The sequence below is a fragment of the Chiloscyllium plagiosum genome, unplaced genomic scaffold (assembly GCF_037043375.1).
Source record: "Chiloscyllium plagiosum isolate Xiang-an unplaced genomic scaffold, Cpla_swu_hap1 HiC_scaffold_33, whole genome shotgun sequence".
NCBI lineage: Eukaryota > Metazoa > Chordata > Chondrichthyes > Orectolobiformes > Hemiscylliidae > Chiloscyllium > Chiloscyllium plagiosum.
Genome location: NW_028270171.1, coordinates 31602215 through 31618408, shown reverse-complemented (window position 1 = coordinate 31618408; position 16194 = coordinate 31602215). Strand labels below are relative to the sequence as shown.

The 16194-nt window shown below is 43.6% G+C and overlaps 1 protein-coding gene across 5 annotated transcripts in view; it reads right to left on the bottom strand.

The window, feature by feature from the left end:
- The window catches only part of LOC122542348 (NACHT, LRR and PYD domains-containing protein 3-like), a 152095-nt gene that overhangs the window by 92806 nt on the left and 43095 nt on the right, over positions 1-16194 (bottom strand). For all 5 annotated transcript variants that reach the window (XR_006309782.2, XM_043680034.2, XM_043680031.2 and 2 more), the window contains one exon: positions 1617-3453. Coding sequence is in view for 4 of the 5 variants with exons in the window: in XM_043680034.2 (XP_043535969.2) it covers positions 1617-3453 (1837 nt within the window). In the remaining variant the exon portion in view is untranslated. The remainder of the gene's footprint in view (positions 1-1616; positions 3454-16194) is intronic.

Below are 16194 nucleotides of genomic sequence, written 5' to 3'. Positions count from 1 at the left end.
TGTAATGGTTTCAAATTTTCTGAGCACTCTTCCAGTGACAGATAACTGGCCATCATTTACCAGTAGGGAATTAGAGTATTTCCTAAATTTGAATGTTATTCATCATATAAAGACAGCTCCATTCCATCCATCATCCAATGGCCCGGCAGAAAGAACAGTCCAAACACTGAAGGCAGGCTCAAAGAAACAACCTACAGCTTCACTAGATACCAAACTGTCCTGGTTCCTATCTATGTATCAAATGAAAGCTGGAAACTTGTAAATGGTACAGGAGCAAAACAGGACTGCATTTCCATTTGTTCCACAACCCGTGGGTTCTCCCTCAAGTGTGGAAGGTGTCTGGATGGAATCTGAGATGAGCTTGGCAGATGTTCCTGCCTTGATGCTTTTGCGACCTGGAATGGAGAATGAATTTCTTCTGAGATACTCCAGGTGCAAGAGTCAAGCTGTGTGTTACACATCACCCGTATCATTGGCAGAGTTGGAGGAACTTGACCCGATGAGAAAGTGACTTTAGGAGGAGCTACAAACAAAAGAACTGGACTCAGATGGAGAATGGTATAGTGCTTGTAATGAGGTCACTCAAGTGGACCTCATAGAATAGGACTTCCCTGATTGGACCAGGTTAACAGTCCCAATCAAGGACCCCTGGCTGACAGATACACAGGAGTGTCAGAAGTTGTGTTCACTCTAAGAGTTAAATCTGAGAGAGCTGAATGAGTGTCAAGAACTTCGACGTGGGGTAGCATGGTGGCTCAGTGATTAGCACTGCAGCCTCACAGCACCAGGATCCCAGGTTCAATTCCAGCCTCAGGCGACTCTGTGTGGAGTTTGCACATTCTCCCTGTGTCTGCATGGGTTTCCTCCAGCTGCTCCAGTTTCCTCCCACAATCCAAAGATGTGCAGGTCAGGTGAATTGGCCATGCTAAATTGTCCATAATGTTAGGCACATTAGTCAGAGGGAAATGGGTCCGGGTGAGTTACTCTTTGGTGGGTCGGTGTAGACTGGTTGGGCCGAAGGGCCTGGTTCCACACTGTAGGGAGTCTAAATAAAAAGTGACTTGATGACAGGATACCAGCCTCAGTGGAGTTATTTCAATGCCAGTGTTCCAATTTACTAGAAAGTCTGAAAACTGAAGAACACTGGAAGAATTTTCTGCACATTTGCAATTTCAGCAAAATTCTGTTCTCGTACACTCCAGAGTTAACTAGAAGTATACATACAACCAAATTAGCAGCACGTAGCACACATTATTAATATACCTAGACCAAAGCATGCTATTTCTGTATCAAAGAAAATCAGGAGACCAATGAACTATAGCTTGCTTTAACTCCAAAGAAGGTTTTCACTCTATGCCATGTTCCAACATGACAAGAAATTTAAAAACTTAGGCCAATTGTAATTGTGACGTCAAAATGATTTGTGACTTCAGAAACAGAAAAAGGAAATCTCCCAATTATATTTATAATTGTATAAACATGAATGGTGATATTACACAACTGGTAAAGAACAGTTGATATTAACACAGGTGATATTAATTGTATGTATAATTGTGTAACCACATACGAAAGGATGATGAGATCCCTTCATTCAAATTTCAAGGGAAATGACATACTTCACTTTTCTGAATAGTTTCGCAACAGGCAGCAACCTCCAGAGCAGTTCATCAGACAGGTTGTAATCTGCTATATTGAACTCCTGCATGTCGGAGTTCGATGCTTGGAGCACAAACGCTATGGCCGAGTATTCAGCCGCTTCCAGGTCTCGAGTCGCCAGAGCTCCTTCCCTTAGAGATTGCTTCAGTTTGTCGACTATACAGCCATCGTTCAGCTCATTTAAGCAATAGAACAGGTTCAGGCATCGTTCCGCAGGAATGTCCCTGTGTAAAGTTCTCTTGATGTAGGCTGCAGTCCGTGTGGCGTCCTCGCCGCCACTCACCCCCTGGCTTGACAGACCCTGCAAAAGTTGGAGGTTCTTTTCTGTTGACAGGCCACAGAGGAAGCGGAAAAACATATCCAGGTGCCCACTTTGACTCCACACTGCTTTCTTGCATGCACTTTTACAAACGTCAGAAAAGCTGGGACGGGAGAATAGGCCTCGCAACTTCGTCATCAGCCCCTTTGCCAGTGGGTTTGGGTGCTGGCCCATGTGGTGCTGAAGGAAAACATACAGGGCAGCAAAATACTCCTGCATTGTCAGGTGTATGAAGGCATAAGCCTTGTGCTGAAAGATAGGCTCGTCTTGGAGGAGGATCTCTTTGCAAAAGCCATCACATAGCAGAGATAGGTCTACTCTAAATGACTCCATGTCCCTTTGATGGAAGACCAGCTTCTGGACTTTCAGACAGTGGAAGGCCAACCTTCCCAGGTTCAGAATGACTGGGCGCTTGGCTTGCAGCAAGTCACTGACCTTTTCCCTCTCAGTTACCCCGTGGCTCTGCTTATCTTGGTGGTACATTATCATCACAATCAAGAAGTTGCTGTAGACCTCAGTGATGGTTCTGGGGGTGTGTTGGTGGATGTCAGTCTCACTGCAAGATTTCATGGCATGTAGTAGGACAGTGGCCAGAATCCAACAGAAAGCTGGGACATAGCACATGGTGAAAAGGCTGGGTTGCCTCATTATATTGGACAAAATCATATCCGCCTTTTCTTTGCATTTTTTGCGAAAGTATTCCTCTTTCTCTTCATCTCGAAACCCTTGAATTTCCATCAGTCTGTCAATGTAAGCAGCTGGGATTTGGCGGGCAGCTGCAGGGCGGGCCGTTATCCAAACGGAGGCATGGGAAAGCAGGGTTCCTTTAATTAAATTCACGAGGAGAACATGGAGTTTCATCACGTGCTCGACATCAGCATATTCGGGGCTTTTATTGAAATCCAAGCAGAGACGACTTTCATCCAAGCCATCAAAGATGAAGAGACATTTGATGTTGGTGTCCTTTAAGAAGGTTGATGCGTCCCCAGTGTGAGGGTAGTACCTCTGGACCAGCTGGCTGATGCTGAGTTTACTTTCTGGCAGCAGATTGAGTTCCCGGAATGGGAACATGAACAGGAAGTCAAAGTCCAAGGCCACCAAGCCATTACTCCAATCATAAGCAAACTTATGCACACAGATAGTTTTCCCAATTCCCGCCAATCCCTTGGTTAAGGTGATCCTCGGTGGCCGGGATTGCTGTAGCGAACAGACGAATATTTCCGTGTAGTCGATGGAACGGGCACCAGACCTTTCCTGCTTGGACATAGCTTCAATATCCATCACCTCATGTCTTTGGGGAATTGAGTTGCAGTCGCCTTCAGTTATCCAAAGGTTGGTGAAATTCTCTGTTAGCAAGATCTTTTCACCTGGCTTACTTGTGTATTCAGTGATGTACTGGACTTTTTCCCTCAGCATCTTCTTATGATTACTAATAACTCCTGCAATGTCCACAGTGTTTCTTCGCATTCGTCGGCTTTCTGTTAGGAATGGCACAGAAAAACCATATTACTTTTAGACGGAATGACGTTCCTAGCACAATAGACAATAAACAATAGACAATAGGTGTGGGAGTAGGCCATTCAGCCCTTCGAGCCTGCACCGCCATTCAATATAATCATGGCTGAACATTCCTAATCAGTATCCTCTTCCTGTCTTATCTCCATAACCCTTGATTCCACTATTCTTGAGAGCTCTATCCAACTCTTTCTTAAATGAATCCAGAGAGTGGGCCTCCACTGCCCTCTGGGGCAGAGCATTCCACACAGCCACCACTCTCTGGGTGAAGAAGTTTCTCCTGAGCTCTGTCCTAAATGGTCTACCCCGTATTTTTAAGCTGTGTCCTCTGGTTCGGCACTCGCCCATCAGTGGAAATATGTTTCCTACTGCCAGAGTGTCCAATCCTTTCATAATCTTATACGTCTCAATCAGATCCCCTCTCAATCTTCGAAACTCAAGGGTATACAAGCCCAGTCGCTTCAGTCTTTCAGTGTAAGGTAATCTTGCCATTCCAGGAATTGACCTCGTGAATCTACGCTGCACTCCCTCAATAGCCAGAATATCTTTCCTCAAATTTGGAGACCAGAAAGGAGGCAGAGGTTCAAAATAAGGGCTCTCCTATTTAAGATATAGATTATGAGTTTTTTTTTCCAGAGTGTAGTGGAATGCTCTACCTCCAGAGAACAATGGAAGCAAGGGTATGGATTTTCAAGTCAAGGTAGATTTCTTCTTGACTAACAAGAGAGTCAAAGAGTATCAGATTTAGGTGCAGGAAGAGGAGCTGGAATCAGACTAGCCATGATCAAATGGTGCGACACATTCAAGAGACCAAATTGCCTAATTCAGTTGTTAATTGGTATGTTGATACGGTCTATCATAATGTCTGTTCAACTTTACATTGATTGTAGGACAGTTCATTTTTATCTTGCATTTCATGATACTTTAGACCAAAGCTACCCAGAAGGTTTAGGTTTGATTGTCAAGATTCTGCAGGCAAATGATAAGTGAACAATAGCTGTTGGTTTAATGTATTTAATCCAGGAATTATAGTTCAGTATGGAGGTAGCCTGGAAGACAGGAGGGCCTGGAGATCAGCACCAGCACCTAAAGAAACTATCCAGCCTGGTCCACTCAATTCAATAAATGGGGTTAAATATGGTTACAGAACTAAATGTAAAACTCAGTGGTCTATGGAGTAGAATTAACTTTTGATTCACAGGTCCCTGGCATCAGTACTTGGGAAAGTGAGAGCTGTAATGTTGGGATTGTCTGAACCATGCTGAGACCAGTGGGCTTTAATCCTAATAGTGAGGTGAGGAGTCAAGTCTGGGAGGCTGTGATAAATTAAAGAGGGAAAAATAAGGCAACAGAGCAAGGTAGCAATAAGAGAAGTATAATCAGTTTGGCAGGGAGGGACAGAGTGCACAAACGTGAGAGTGTGATAGCAGATAAGACCAAAGATTGCAAAAGTATGTTTTATTTTGAAACACAGAGTTAAAGGCTCTATATCTGAATACACATTGCAATCATAATAAAACAGACGAATTGACAGCTCAAATGTAAATACGTATAAGCTGATAGCCATTACAGTGACAAGGCTGGGGCTTGAATATTCAAGGACACGTGACATTTCAGAAGCTGGAGAAGCTAGGAAATAGTTGACGATAACAATTTTTGAGAAGATTTGTAGCTCAGGTTGATGATAAGTATGTAAGTTAACTCGCTGAGCTGGAAGATTTGTTTTCAGACGTTTCGCCATCATACTAGGTAACATTATCGGAGAGAGTCTCCAGTGAAGCGCTGGTGGTATGTCCCACCTCTCCATTTATAGGTCTTGGTTTCATAAGGTGGGCAATGTCATTTCCAGTTCTTTTCTTTCAAGGGAAGGTAGATAGGATCTAAATCGATGTGTTTATTGATGGAGTTCTGTTTAGAGTGCCATTCTCCTGCGTGTCTTTATTTCGCCTGTTCTAGGATGTGTATGTTGTCCCAGTCAAAGTGGTGTCCTTTTTTGTCTGTATGGATGGAAACTAGTGATAGTGGGCCATGTCTTTTGATGGCTAGTTGGTGTTCAGGTATCCTGGTGGCAAGTTTCCTGCTTGTTTGTCTGATGTTTTTTTTAAACAGTTCTTGTATGGTATCTTGTAAATGACGTTAATTTTGCTGATGGTATCTAATGGATCCTTTCGATTCACTAGCCGCTGATTAAGTGTGTTGGTAGGTTTGTGGGTTACCATGATGCCAAGGGATCAGAGTAGTTTGGAAGTCTACAAACCCAAACAAGCAGATACAACACAACCAAAAACTGTAGCCACATTACCTTATATCAAAGACATATCAGAAATGACTTCCAGACTACTCAGACCCCTTGGCATCATGGTAGCCCACAAACCTACCAACACACTTAAACAGTGACTAATGAACCTAAAGAATCCATTAGATACCATCAGCAAAACTAACGTCATTTACAAGATACCATACAAGAACTGTAAAAAACACATCAGACAAACAAGCAGGAAACTTGCCACCAGGATTTATGAACACCAACTAGCCATCAAAAGACATGACCCATTATCACGAGTTTCCATACATACAGACAAAGAAGGACACCACTTTGACTGGGACAACACACACATCCTAGGACACGCGAAACAAAGACACGCATGAGAAGTCTTAGAGGCATGGCATTCTAACCAGAACTCCATCAATAATCACATCGATTTAGATCCTATCTACCTTCCCTTGAAATAAAGGGCTGGAAATGTCATCATCCACTTTAAGAAACCAAGACTTATAAATAGAGAGGAAACAATAAGGTTGGAACTCCATTGTGGGAGTTGTGTGTAGACCTACTAACATCAATCACTATGGAGGATGATTCTCTAGATTCAGCCAACGTCACATTAGATTGGAAAATGAACATCTCTGTTCATAAAGAAGGATTAATGAGGGTAGTGCAGCAGATATTGTCGCCACAAAATTTAATAAAGCACTTGACAATGTCCCAGAATAGGATTAGAGATAGCATTGTTTAGCACTAAAGGTTATTGTAAGTTGTTTCCTTATAAAGTTGAGACTGTTTAATTTGGTACTGGTTTAATTCGGTAGTGATTTGACTGTTTCAGTGTTGTGAGACACCTTGGCAAATTCATTCATAGCATTCTGGTTAGAGATGTCTAACTTATTTTAAGGAGAGTCTAGACAACAGTTTACATCCCTAGGTGGGCTTCAATAAGAAGTGACCATCGGGTCCCTTGAAGTCGAGCCCACCAGGCTGGTATCCTCAGAATTCAGCGTCCAAAAATGTAGTGCTGGAAAAATCACAGCAAGTCAGATAGCATTCGAGGAGCAGGAGTGTTGACATTTGGGGCATAAGCCCTTCGTCATTCCTGATGAAGGGCTTATGCCCAAAACATTGACACTCCTGTTCCTCGGATGCTGCCTGACCTGCTGTGCTTTTCCAGCACCACACGTTTCGACTCTGACACTCTAGCACCTGCAGTCCTCACTTTATCCTCAGAATTCAGCCTTATTTGTAATTAAAAGAGTAATACCTCACTTGAAAACCAGGATTCAAGTGAGTAACTGAGGATACAAGCAGCTGACCTGAAATTGGCCCATTAAATAAGTGTTCTACAGGAGCCATAGCAAACAAAGCATGAGCTGTAAAAGGGTAACGGGTGATACAGAAAATCTGAGCAAGTCAACTTCGAGGAGAACAGGTGTTTACATTTTGTGTGGGAATCCTAAAGTCATTGGCAGCTCTTGGTACCCTCACATACTCCACTACCCCAATCAAATTGACTGCCAGGTGTTTTAAAGAGCAGCTGGAACACGCAGCAGATATTGAGTCAAGGGTCTAGGGATAGATGTAATACACAGGTATGCGAAATTCTACAGCCAGGTCAGAGGAAGGGGTCAAAGACCTATCTCTGAGTAGTGTTAGAAGGGATCACCGTGCTTTAGTTCCACTTGTCTTAAGACTTAGAGAGGCTTCCACAAGAAATTAGAACATAGAACAGTACATCACAGGAACAATCTCTTCAGCCCGCAATTTTGGGTTGAACATGACGGGGCGGCACGGTGGCACAGTGGTTAGCACTGCTGCCTCACAGCGCCAGAGACCGGGTTCAATTCCCGCCTCAGGCGACTGACTGTGTGGAGTTTGCACGTTCTCCCCGTGTCTGCGTGGGTTTCCTCCAGGTGCTCCGGTTTCCTCCCACAGTCCAAAGATGTGCAGGTCAGGTGAAAGTGTCCACGTAAATTTAGGGTGGAAAAGAGGGCATATGGCATGCTTAAATATATTGGTTGTGGAATTGTGTACAAGAATCAGGATGTCATGTTGTCAGACTTAGGTTAGGGCACATTTAGAGGGTTGTGTTCAACTCTAGTTGCCACTTTACAGGAAGCATAAGAAGGCTTTGGGGAGGGTGCAGAAGACCAGGATGCTACCTGAATTAGAGGGTTTGAGCTAGAAAAACTCAGGTTGCTCTCCCTGGAGTCACGGAAGCTGAAGGAAGATTTGATAGAAATCTATAACATTGAGATGCATAGGTAGGATTGATGGTCAGGTCTTTTTTACCTGAGTTGAAATAATAGGGGCATACATTTAAGGTGAGGGGGGAAAGTTCAAAGGAGATGTGAGGGGCAAGTTTTTTTAGCTAGAGAGTGGTAGGAGTCCGGAAAACACTGTCAGGGGTGGTGGTGGAGGCAGATCTGATAGGGGTGATCAGGTAAATTGTCCGTAGTGTTAGGTATGGGGTAAATGTAGGGGTATGGGTGGGTTGCGCTTTGGCGGGTCGGTGTGGATTTGTTGGGCCGAAGGGCCTGTTTCCACACTGTAATCTAATCTAAATTACACTGATCCCTTCTGCCTGCCCTTGGTCTATATCCCTCCATTTCTTAACTAAAAGTCTCCAAAACACCCCTATCAGATCTGCCTCCACCACCACCCCTGACAGTGTTTTCCGGACTCCTACCACTCTCTAGCTAAAAAACTTGCCCCTCACTTCTCCTTTGAACTTTCCCCCTCACCTTAAATGTATGCCCCTATTATTTCAACTCAGGTAAAAAGACCTGACCATCAATCCTACCTATGCATCTCAATGTTATAGATTTCTATCAAGTCTTCCTTCAGCTTCCGTGACTCCAGGGAGAGCAACCTGAGTTTTTCTAGCTCAAACCCTCTAATTCAGGTAGCATCCTGGTCTTCTGCACCCTCCCCAAAGCCTCCTTATGCTTCCTGTAAAGTGGCAACTAGAGTTGAACACAACCCTCTAAATGTGCCCTAACCTAAGTCTGACAACATGACATCCTGATTCTTGTACACAATTCCACAACCAATATATTTAAGCATGCCATATGCCCTCTTTTCCACCCTAAATTTACGTGGACACTTTCAGGGAGCAATGGACTTGAACCCCAAGTTTGCTCTGTACATCAATGCTGTTCAAGATCCTGCTAATAACTGTATACTTTTCCTTAACATTTGATCTCCGAAAGAGCAGCACCTGACACTTACCTGGATTAAAGTGCATCTGCCATTTCTCTGCCCATATCTGCAACAGATCTATATCCTGATATATCCTTTGACAACTTTCTACAATACCCATAACCTGTGTGTTGTCTGCAATTTACTAATCTACCCATCTACATTTTTATCCAAATCATTTATATCTATGTATTAAACAGCAGAGGTCCCAGTATGGATCTCTGTGGAACACCACTAAGCCATGGACCTCCAGCCTGAAAAACACCCTTCCATAATTACCCTCTGTCTTCTATGAGCAAGATAATTCTGAATCCAAGCAGCTAAATCACCATGGATCCCATGCATCTTAAGCTTCTGATTGAGCCTACCATGAGGAATGTTGTCGAAAGCCTAACTAAAATCCATGTTGATAACATCCACTGCTCTATCTTCAATGACCTTTGTCACCTCCTCAAAAACTTCAAGTTAGTAAGACATGACCTCCCCCGCACAAAACCATGCTCATTATCCCTAATAAGGCCATGCATTTCCAAATGCACGTAAATCCTATCCCGAAGAATTCTCTCCAATAACTTCCCAACCACCAATGTAAGAGTCAATGACTATATCTCCTGGGTGATCCCTATTTGCCTTCTTGAACAGAGGAACAACATTAGCTACTGGCCAGTCCTCCAGGACCTCTCCAGTGGCTAGTGAGGATACAAAGATCTTGATCATGGCCCCAGAAATCTGAAATTTAGCTGAAGCTTTACTCCAATATAGCCACTCCCATACCTTGATAACATGGAAGAGAGATCCAGTAAAGGACCCAACAATAGTATGCTCGCTAGCAAAATGTGGTAGGTGTTCCCTTATCCAACATAGAAGGACACTCTTGGACAATAAAAAGAGGCTCAAATGGACAGTATTCTACAGCAGACCAGACTGACTCTGGACCACAGGTTCCATAGCCCAAGACATATGGTAAGAAATGCATGACAAATTAGGAAAGAAGGAAGCTTTTCTAACTCAGTATGTAGATTGTCCAACCAGAGGGGAGATCATATTGGATTTGGTACTCGGTAACGAACTGGGACAAGTGATGGGCTTGTTAGTGGGTGAGCATTTTGGTGATGGTGACCACAATTCTGTGACTTTCACCTTGGTTATGGAGAGAGATAGGTGCATGCAACAGGGTAGGTTTTACAATTTGGGGAAGGGTAAATACGATGCTGCAAGACAGGATCTGAGGAGCATAAGTTGGGAGCACAGGCTGTCAGGGAAGGATGTCATTGAAATGTGGAACTTTTTCAAGGAACAGATACGACGTGTCCTTGATATGTATGTACCTGTCAGGCAGGAAAGAGATGGTCGTGTGAGGGAATCTTAGTTGACGAGGGAGGTTGAATGTCTAGTAAAGAGGAAGGAGGCTTACATAAGGTTGAGGAAACAAGGTTCAGACAGAGCGTTGGAGGGATACAGGATAGCCAGAAGGGAGCTGAAGAAAGGGATTAGGAGAGCTAAGAGAGGGCATGAAAAATCTTTGGCGGTAGGATCAAGGATAACCCCAAGGTCTTTTATGCATATGTGAGAAATATGAGAATGACGAGAACGAGGGTAGGTCCGATCTAGGACAGTAGTGGGAGACTGTGTACTGAGTCGGAAGAGATAGGAGAGGTCTTGAATGAGTACTTTTCTTCAGTATTTACAAATGAGAGGGACCGTATTGTTGAAGAGGAGAGTATGAAACGGACTGGTAAGCTAGAGGAGATACTTGTTGGAAGGAAGATGCGTTGGGAATTTTGGAAAACTTGAGGATAGACAAGTCCCCTGGGCCTGACGGGATATATCCTAGGATTATGTGGGAAGCAAGAGAGGAAATTGCAGAGCTGTTGGCAATGATCTTTTTGAGTTCACTGTCAACGGGGGTGGTACCAGGGGGACTGGAGAGTGGTGAATGTTGTGCCCCTGTTCAAAAAAGGGAATAGGGATAACCCCGGGAATTACAGGCCAGTTAGTCTTACTTCGGTGGTAGGCAAAGTAATGGAAAGGGTACTGAGGGAAAGGATTTATGAGTATCTGGAAAGACACTGCTTGATTAGGGACAGCCAGCACGGATTTGTGAAGGGTAGGTCTTGCCTTACAAGTCTTATTGAATTCTTTAAGGAGGTGACCAAGCATGTGGATGAGGGTAGAGCAGTGGATATAGTGTACATGGATTTTAGTAAGGCATTTGATAAGGTTCCCCATGGTAGGCTTATGAGGAAAGTCAAGAGGCATGGGATAGTGGGAAATTTGGCCAGTTGGATAGAGAACTGGCTAACCGGTCAAAGTCAGAGAGTGGTGGTAGATGGTAAATATTCAGCCTGGAACCCAGTTACGAGTGGAGTTCCGCAGGGATCAGTTCTGGGTCCTCGGCTGTTTGTAATTTTTATTAATGACTTGGAAGAGGGAGTCGAAGGGTGGGTCAGTAAATTTGCAGATGATACGAAGATTGGTGGAGTTGTGGATAGTGAGGAGGGCTGTTGTCGTCTGCAAAGGGACTTAGATAGGATGCAGAGCTGGGCTGAGGAGTGGCAGATGGAGTTCAACCCTGTCAAGTGTGAGGTTGTCCATTTTGGAAGGACAAATAAGAATGCAGAATACAAAGTTAATGGTAGGGTTCTTAGTAAGTTGGAGGAGCAGAGGGATCTTGGCGTCTATGTTCATAGCTCTTTGAAAGTTGCCACTCAGGTGGATAGAGCTTGTAAGAAGGCCTATGGTGTATTAGCATTCATTAGCAGAGGGATTGAATTCAAGAGTCGTGAGGAGATGTTGCAGCTGTACAGGACCTTGGTAAGGCCACATTTGGAGTACTGTGTGCAGTTCTGGTCGCCTCACTTTAGGAAAGATGTGGAAGCTTTGGAGAGGGTGCAGAGGAGATTTACCAGGATGTTGCCTGGAGTGGAGAATAGGTCTTTCGAGGATAGGTTCAGAGTGATAGGCCTTTTCTCATTGGAACGGCGAAGGATGAGGGGTGACTTGATAGAGTTTATAAGATGATTAGGTGAATAAATAGTCAGAGACTTTTTCCCCAGGTACAACAGAGGATAGTGAGGAGGACCACAAGGGGACATAAATTTAAGGTGAAGGGTGGAAGGTACAGGGGGGAATGTCAGGGCTAGGTTCTTTACCCCGAGAGTGGTGGGGACATGGAATGCGCTGCCTGTGGGAGTGACAGAGTCAGAATCATTGGTGACTTTTAAGCGGCAATTGGATAGGTACATGGATAGGTGTTTAAGCTAGGACAAATGTTCGGCACAACATCGTGGGCCGAAGGACCTGTTCTGTGCTGTATTGTTGTATGTTATGTTCTAATGCCATTAAGGAAACTATATCAACAGCAATAGCATGCAGTCTAGAAGATTCCCCATCCAACCAGTTGAGATTAGATCACTGTGAAAGCGAATAGAAACACCTGTTGACAATTTGGCAAATCTAAAGCTTGGACACCAGAGTACAGGAAAACAGGGTCAGTTCCATTCCCAATATGAAAAGGCCTATTCAAATGAAAGAAAGGCAGTCAGAGACCAGGAAGCAGCTCAGGCCTGTATTGATAGGCTAGAACAGCAATGTAAAGAGCTGTAGGCAGCAGCAAGAGTGCTGCACAATAGTAATGCAGGAAAGGTCAAGACTCTTACAATTGGCAAATGCACAAAGTACCAGGAAAGGATAGAGGATTTTGACCTGGTTAAGATGATTGGCATAAGCATCTGACCTTGGTTTAACCCTTAATGAGATACTGAGACAGCATTAGGCATGTGTGATTGATGATGTAAACATGCAAAAACACCTAGTAGCTGAAGCCTTCAGGAATACAAAGAGACACTATAATTGGCTTTATCATTGAAAAAATGAAGAAAGAGGAGCATATGAGAATATTGTGGAGGAGAAGAATAAGATACGAGATATTAGACTAGAAAGGATTGAGGTTAGTTACGAAGAGGTGTTATCAATTCTAGAAGGAGTGAAAGTAGACATGACCTGGGGCCGGATGGGATTTATCTGAGGATTCTCTGGGAAGCTAGAGAGGAGATAGCAGAGCATTTGGCTTTGATATTTGAGTCGTCATTGTCTACAGGTTTAGTACCAGAGGACTGGAGGATTGCAAATGTTGTGCCCTTGTTCAAGAAGGGCAGTAGAGAGGACCCAGGTAATTATAGACCTTACTTCTGTTGTAGGAAAGGTTTTGGAAAGAATTATAAGAGGTAAGCTTTATAATCATCCAGCAAGCAACAATTTGATTTCAGATAGTCAACATGGTTTCGTCAAGGACAGGTCATGTCTCACAAACCTCTGAGTTTTTTGAGAAGGTGACCAATCATGTATGGGGGTTGGGCAGTTGACGTGTTGTACATAGACTTCAGTAAAGCCTTTGATAAGGTTCCACATGGTAGGCTGTTGGAGAAAATGCAGAGGCATGGGAATGAGGGTGATTTAACAGTTTGGATTAGAAACTGGCTTTCTGAAAGAAGGCAGCGAGTGGTGGTTGATGAGAAATATTCAGCCTGGAGTCCAGTTACTAGTGGTATGCCACAAGGATCTGTTTTGGGACCACTGCTATTTGTCATTTTTATAAATGACTTAGACGCAGGCATAGGTGGATGGATTAGTAAATTTGCAGATGACACTAAAGTCGGTGGAGTAGTGGACAGTTTGGAAGAATGCTACAGGTTGTAGGGGGACTTGGATAAACTGCAGAATTGGGCTGAGAGGTGGCAAATGGAGTTCAATTCAGCTAAATGTGTTCACTTTGGGAGGAATAACAGGAAGGCAGAGTACTGGGTCAATGGAAAGATTCTTGGTAGTGTGGATGTGCAGAGGGATCTTGGAGTCCATGTACATTGATCGCTGAAAGTTGCCACCCAGGTTGATAGTGCTGTTAAGAAGGCATACAACGTCTTAGGTTTCATTGGTACAGGCATTGAGTTCCGCAATATCATGCTGCAACTATACAGAACGCTAGTGCGATTGCACTTGGAATATTATGTACACTTCTGGTCACCTCATTACAGGAAGGAAGTGGAAGCATTGGAAAAGGTGCAGAGAAGATTTACCAGGATGTTGCCTGGTCTGGAGGGAAGGTCTTATGAGGAAAGGCTGAGAGACTTGGGTCTGTTCTCATTGGAAAGAAGAAGGCTAAGAGGGGATTTGATAGAGACATACAAGATTATCAGATTAGATAGGGTAGACAGTGAAAGTCTTTTTCCTCGGATGATGACGTCAGCTTGTACGAGGGGGCATAACTACAAATTGAAGGGTGATAGATTTAAAACAAATGTCAGAGGCAGGTTCTTTACTTAAAGTGGCAAGAGTGTGGAATGCCCTACCTGCCAATATAGTTAACTCAGCCACATTAGGGAGATTTAAACAATCCTTGGATAAGCACATGGATGATGATAGTATAGTGTAAGGGGACAAGCTTAGAATAGTTCACAGGTTGGCACAACATTGAGGGCTGAAGGGCCTTTTCTACGCTGTATTGTTCCATGTTCTATGTTCTATGAGTTACGGTGTATTTTGATGGAACTGGACACACTCGCCGGTTCAACTGAGTTTGGTGAACACTGCATGAGTGAAGGCAAGTGCATAGAGTTACAAAGAACAGAGGGACTCTCAGTCAGCCTACAGCAAAAACCCCAAAACAAAGCCAAACCTCGGCCAAATGGTAACATTTTCATCAGGATCTGGGCAAACAAGCGGCTGGCAGGCAAACTCAAGACAGCAAAAGAATCCCAATTGACCTAAATCGTGTAACAGAACTCATAGGCTGGTATCCAGAAGAGTGCACATACTGGAAAGTTCACCTATTGCTTAACAACATCCAAGTCAGAACCAATTAAAATAAACATCTGGCTAAATGGTTCCCTGGTTCTAATGGAGGTGGATACCAGCACAGCCATTTCAGTGGTTGCAGAACCAGTCTTTAACAAAATTTGCTCTGGACTCCAAACTTTAAGTTTGCACAAAACCTCATCTTGACAGAGAACCAGGATACATTTACAAATTAAGGGGATAACTTTGGTTCTGATCTCTTATAAGAAGCAGCTGGTTCAGTTACCAGTGAAAGGCTTGAGACCAAGGTTGATGAGGTGAAATTAGTTGAGAAAGATTCACATGCATTGGCTCAACATTTTTCAATTGAAAATGGTTGCATGAGTGAAGTCCTAATTAAATTGCCTAAAGGTTTTTCCGGAAGGTCTAGATTACTGTCAAAGGAGCCAAGGCCATCTTGCATGTTGACCAGGAAACAACTCAATGATTCTATAAAGCCCGCCCTGTGTCATTTGTCTTTCGAGCAAAAATTGAGGCAGAAATCAGAATGCTGAAAAGCAAAAGAATCATCAGACCAGTCCAATTTGTTGAATGGTAGCACCAGTCATACCAATTGTGAAGCCCAGCGGGTTGGTTGGCCTTTGTGGGAGCTTAAACAAATGGTAGAATCTTCTTCACAGCTGAATAACTACCCAATCCCTCACATCAAGGATTTGTACACAAAGCTAGCACAGGAGTTGAACTTTCTGAAGCTGGTCATGAGCCATGCATACTTGTAATTGCAGTTAGAGGAGGATTGCCAGAAGTATGCTAAAAATAATACCCTTTGGGTTTATGTCAATATTCAAGACTGTCATTTGGGGTATTATCAGCCTATGCAATTTTTCAGCGGACAATAGAGGACATTTTACAAGGTATACCCAGGTCACCATTTATCTAGATGACATGTTAATAACCGGGAAGACCAATAAGGAGCACTTGAAGAACTTGGTCATAGTCCTTAGATGTTTCTCCCAGGTGGGTGTATGTCTTAGAAGGGAAAAATATGTATTCCAGGCAAACCGAGTGACCAACTTGGGCCACAGAGTTGACAAGCCTGGATTATGCCCATTGGAAGATAAAGTGAGGGCGATCAAATGTATCCCGGTTCCCACATCTGTACTGGAGCTTAAGTCTTTCTCTGGGTTGGTGAATTATTACGGAACGTTCATACATAGCCTGGACCCTATCCTGGCACCTTTGCATCATCTCTTCAAAAAAAAAGTCAGCCTTAGAAATGGTAGTGTGGCCAATTGAAACTACTGGACCTGTGCCTCACAACACACTTCACATTCAACAACCAAATATATGAACAAATCAACGGCACACCCATGGGCTCACCCATCTCTGGACTCATAGCGGAAGCGGTAATGCAAAGATTAGAACAAACAGTCTTACC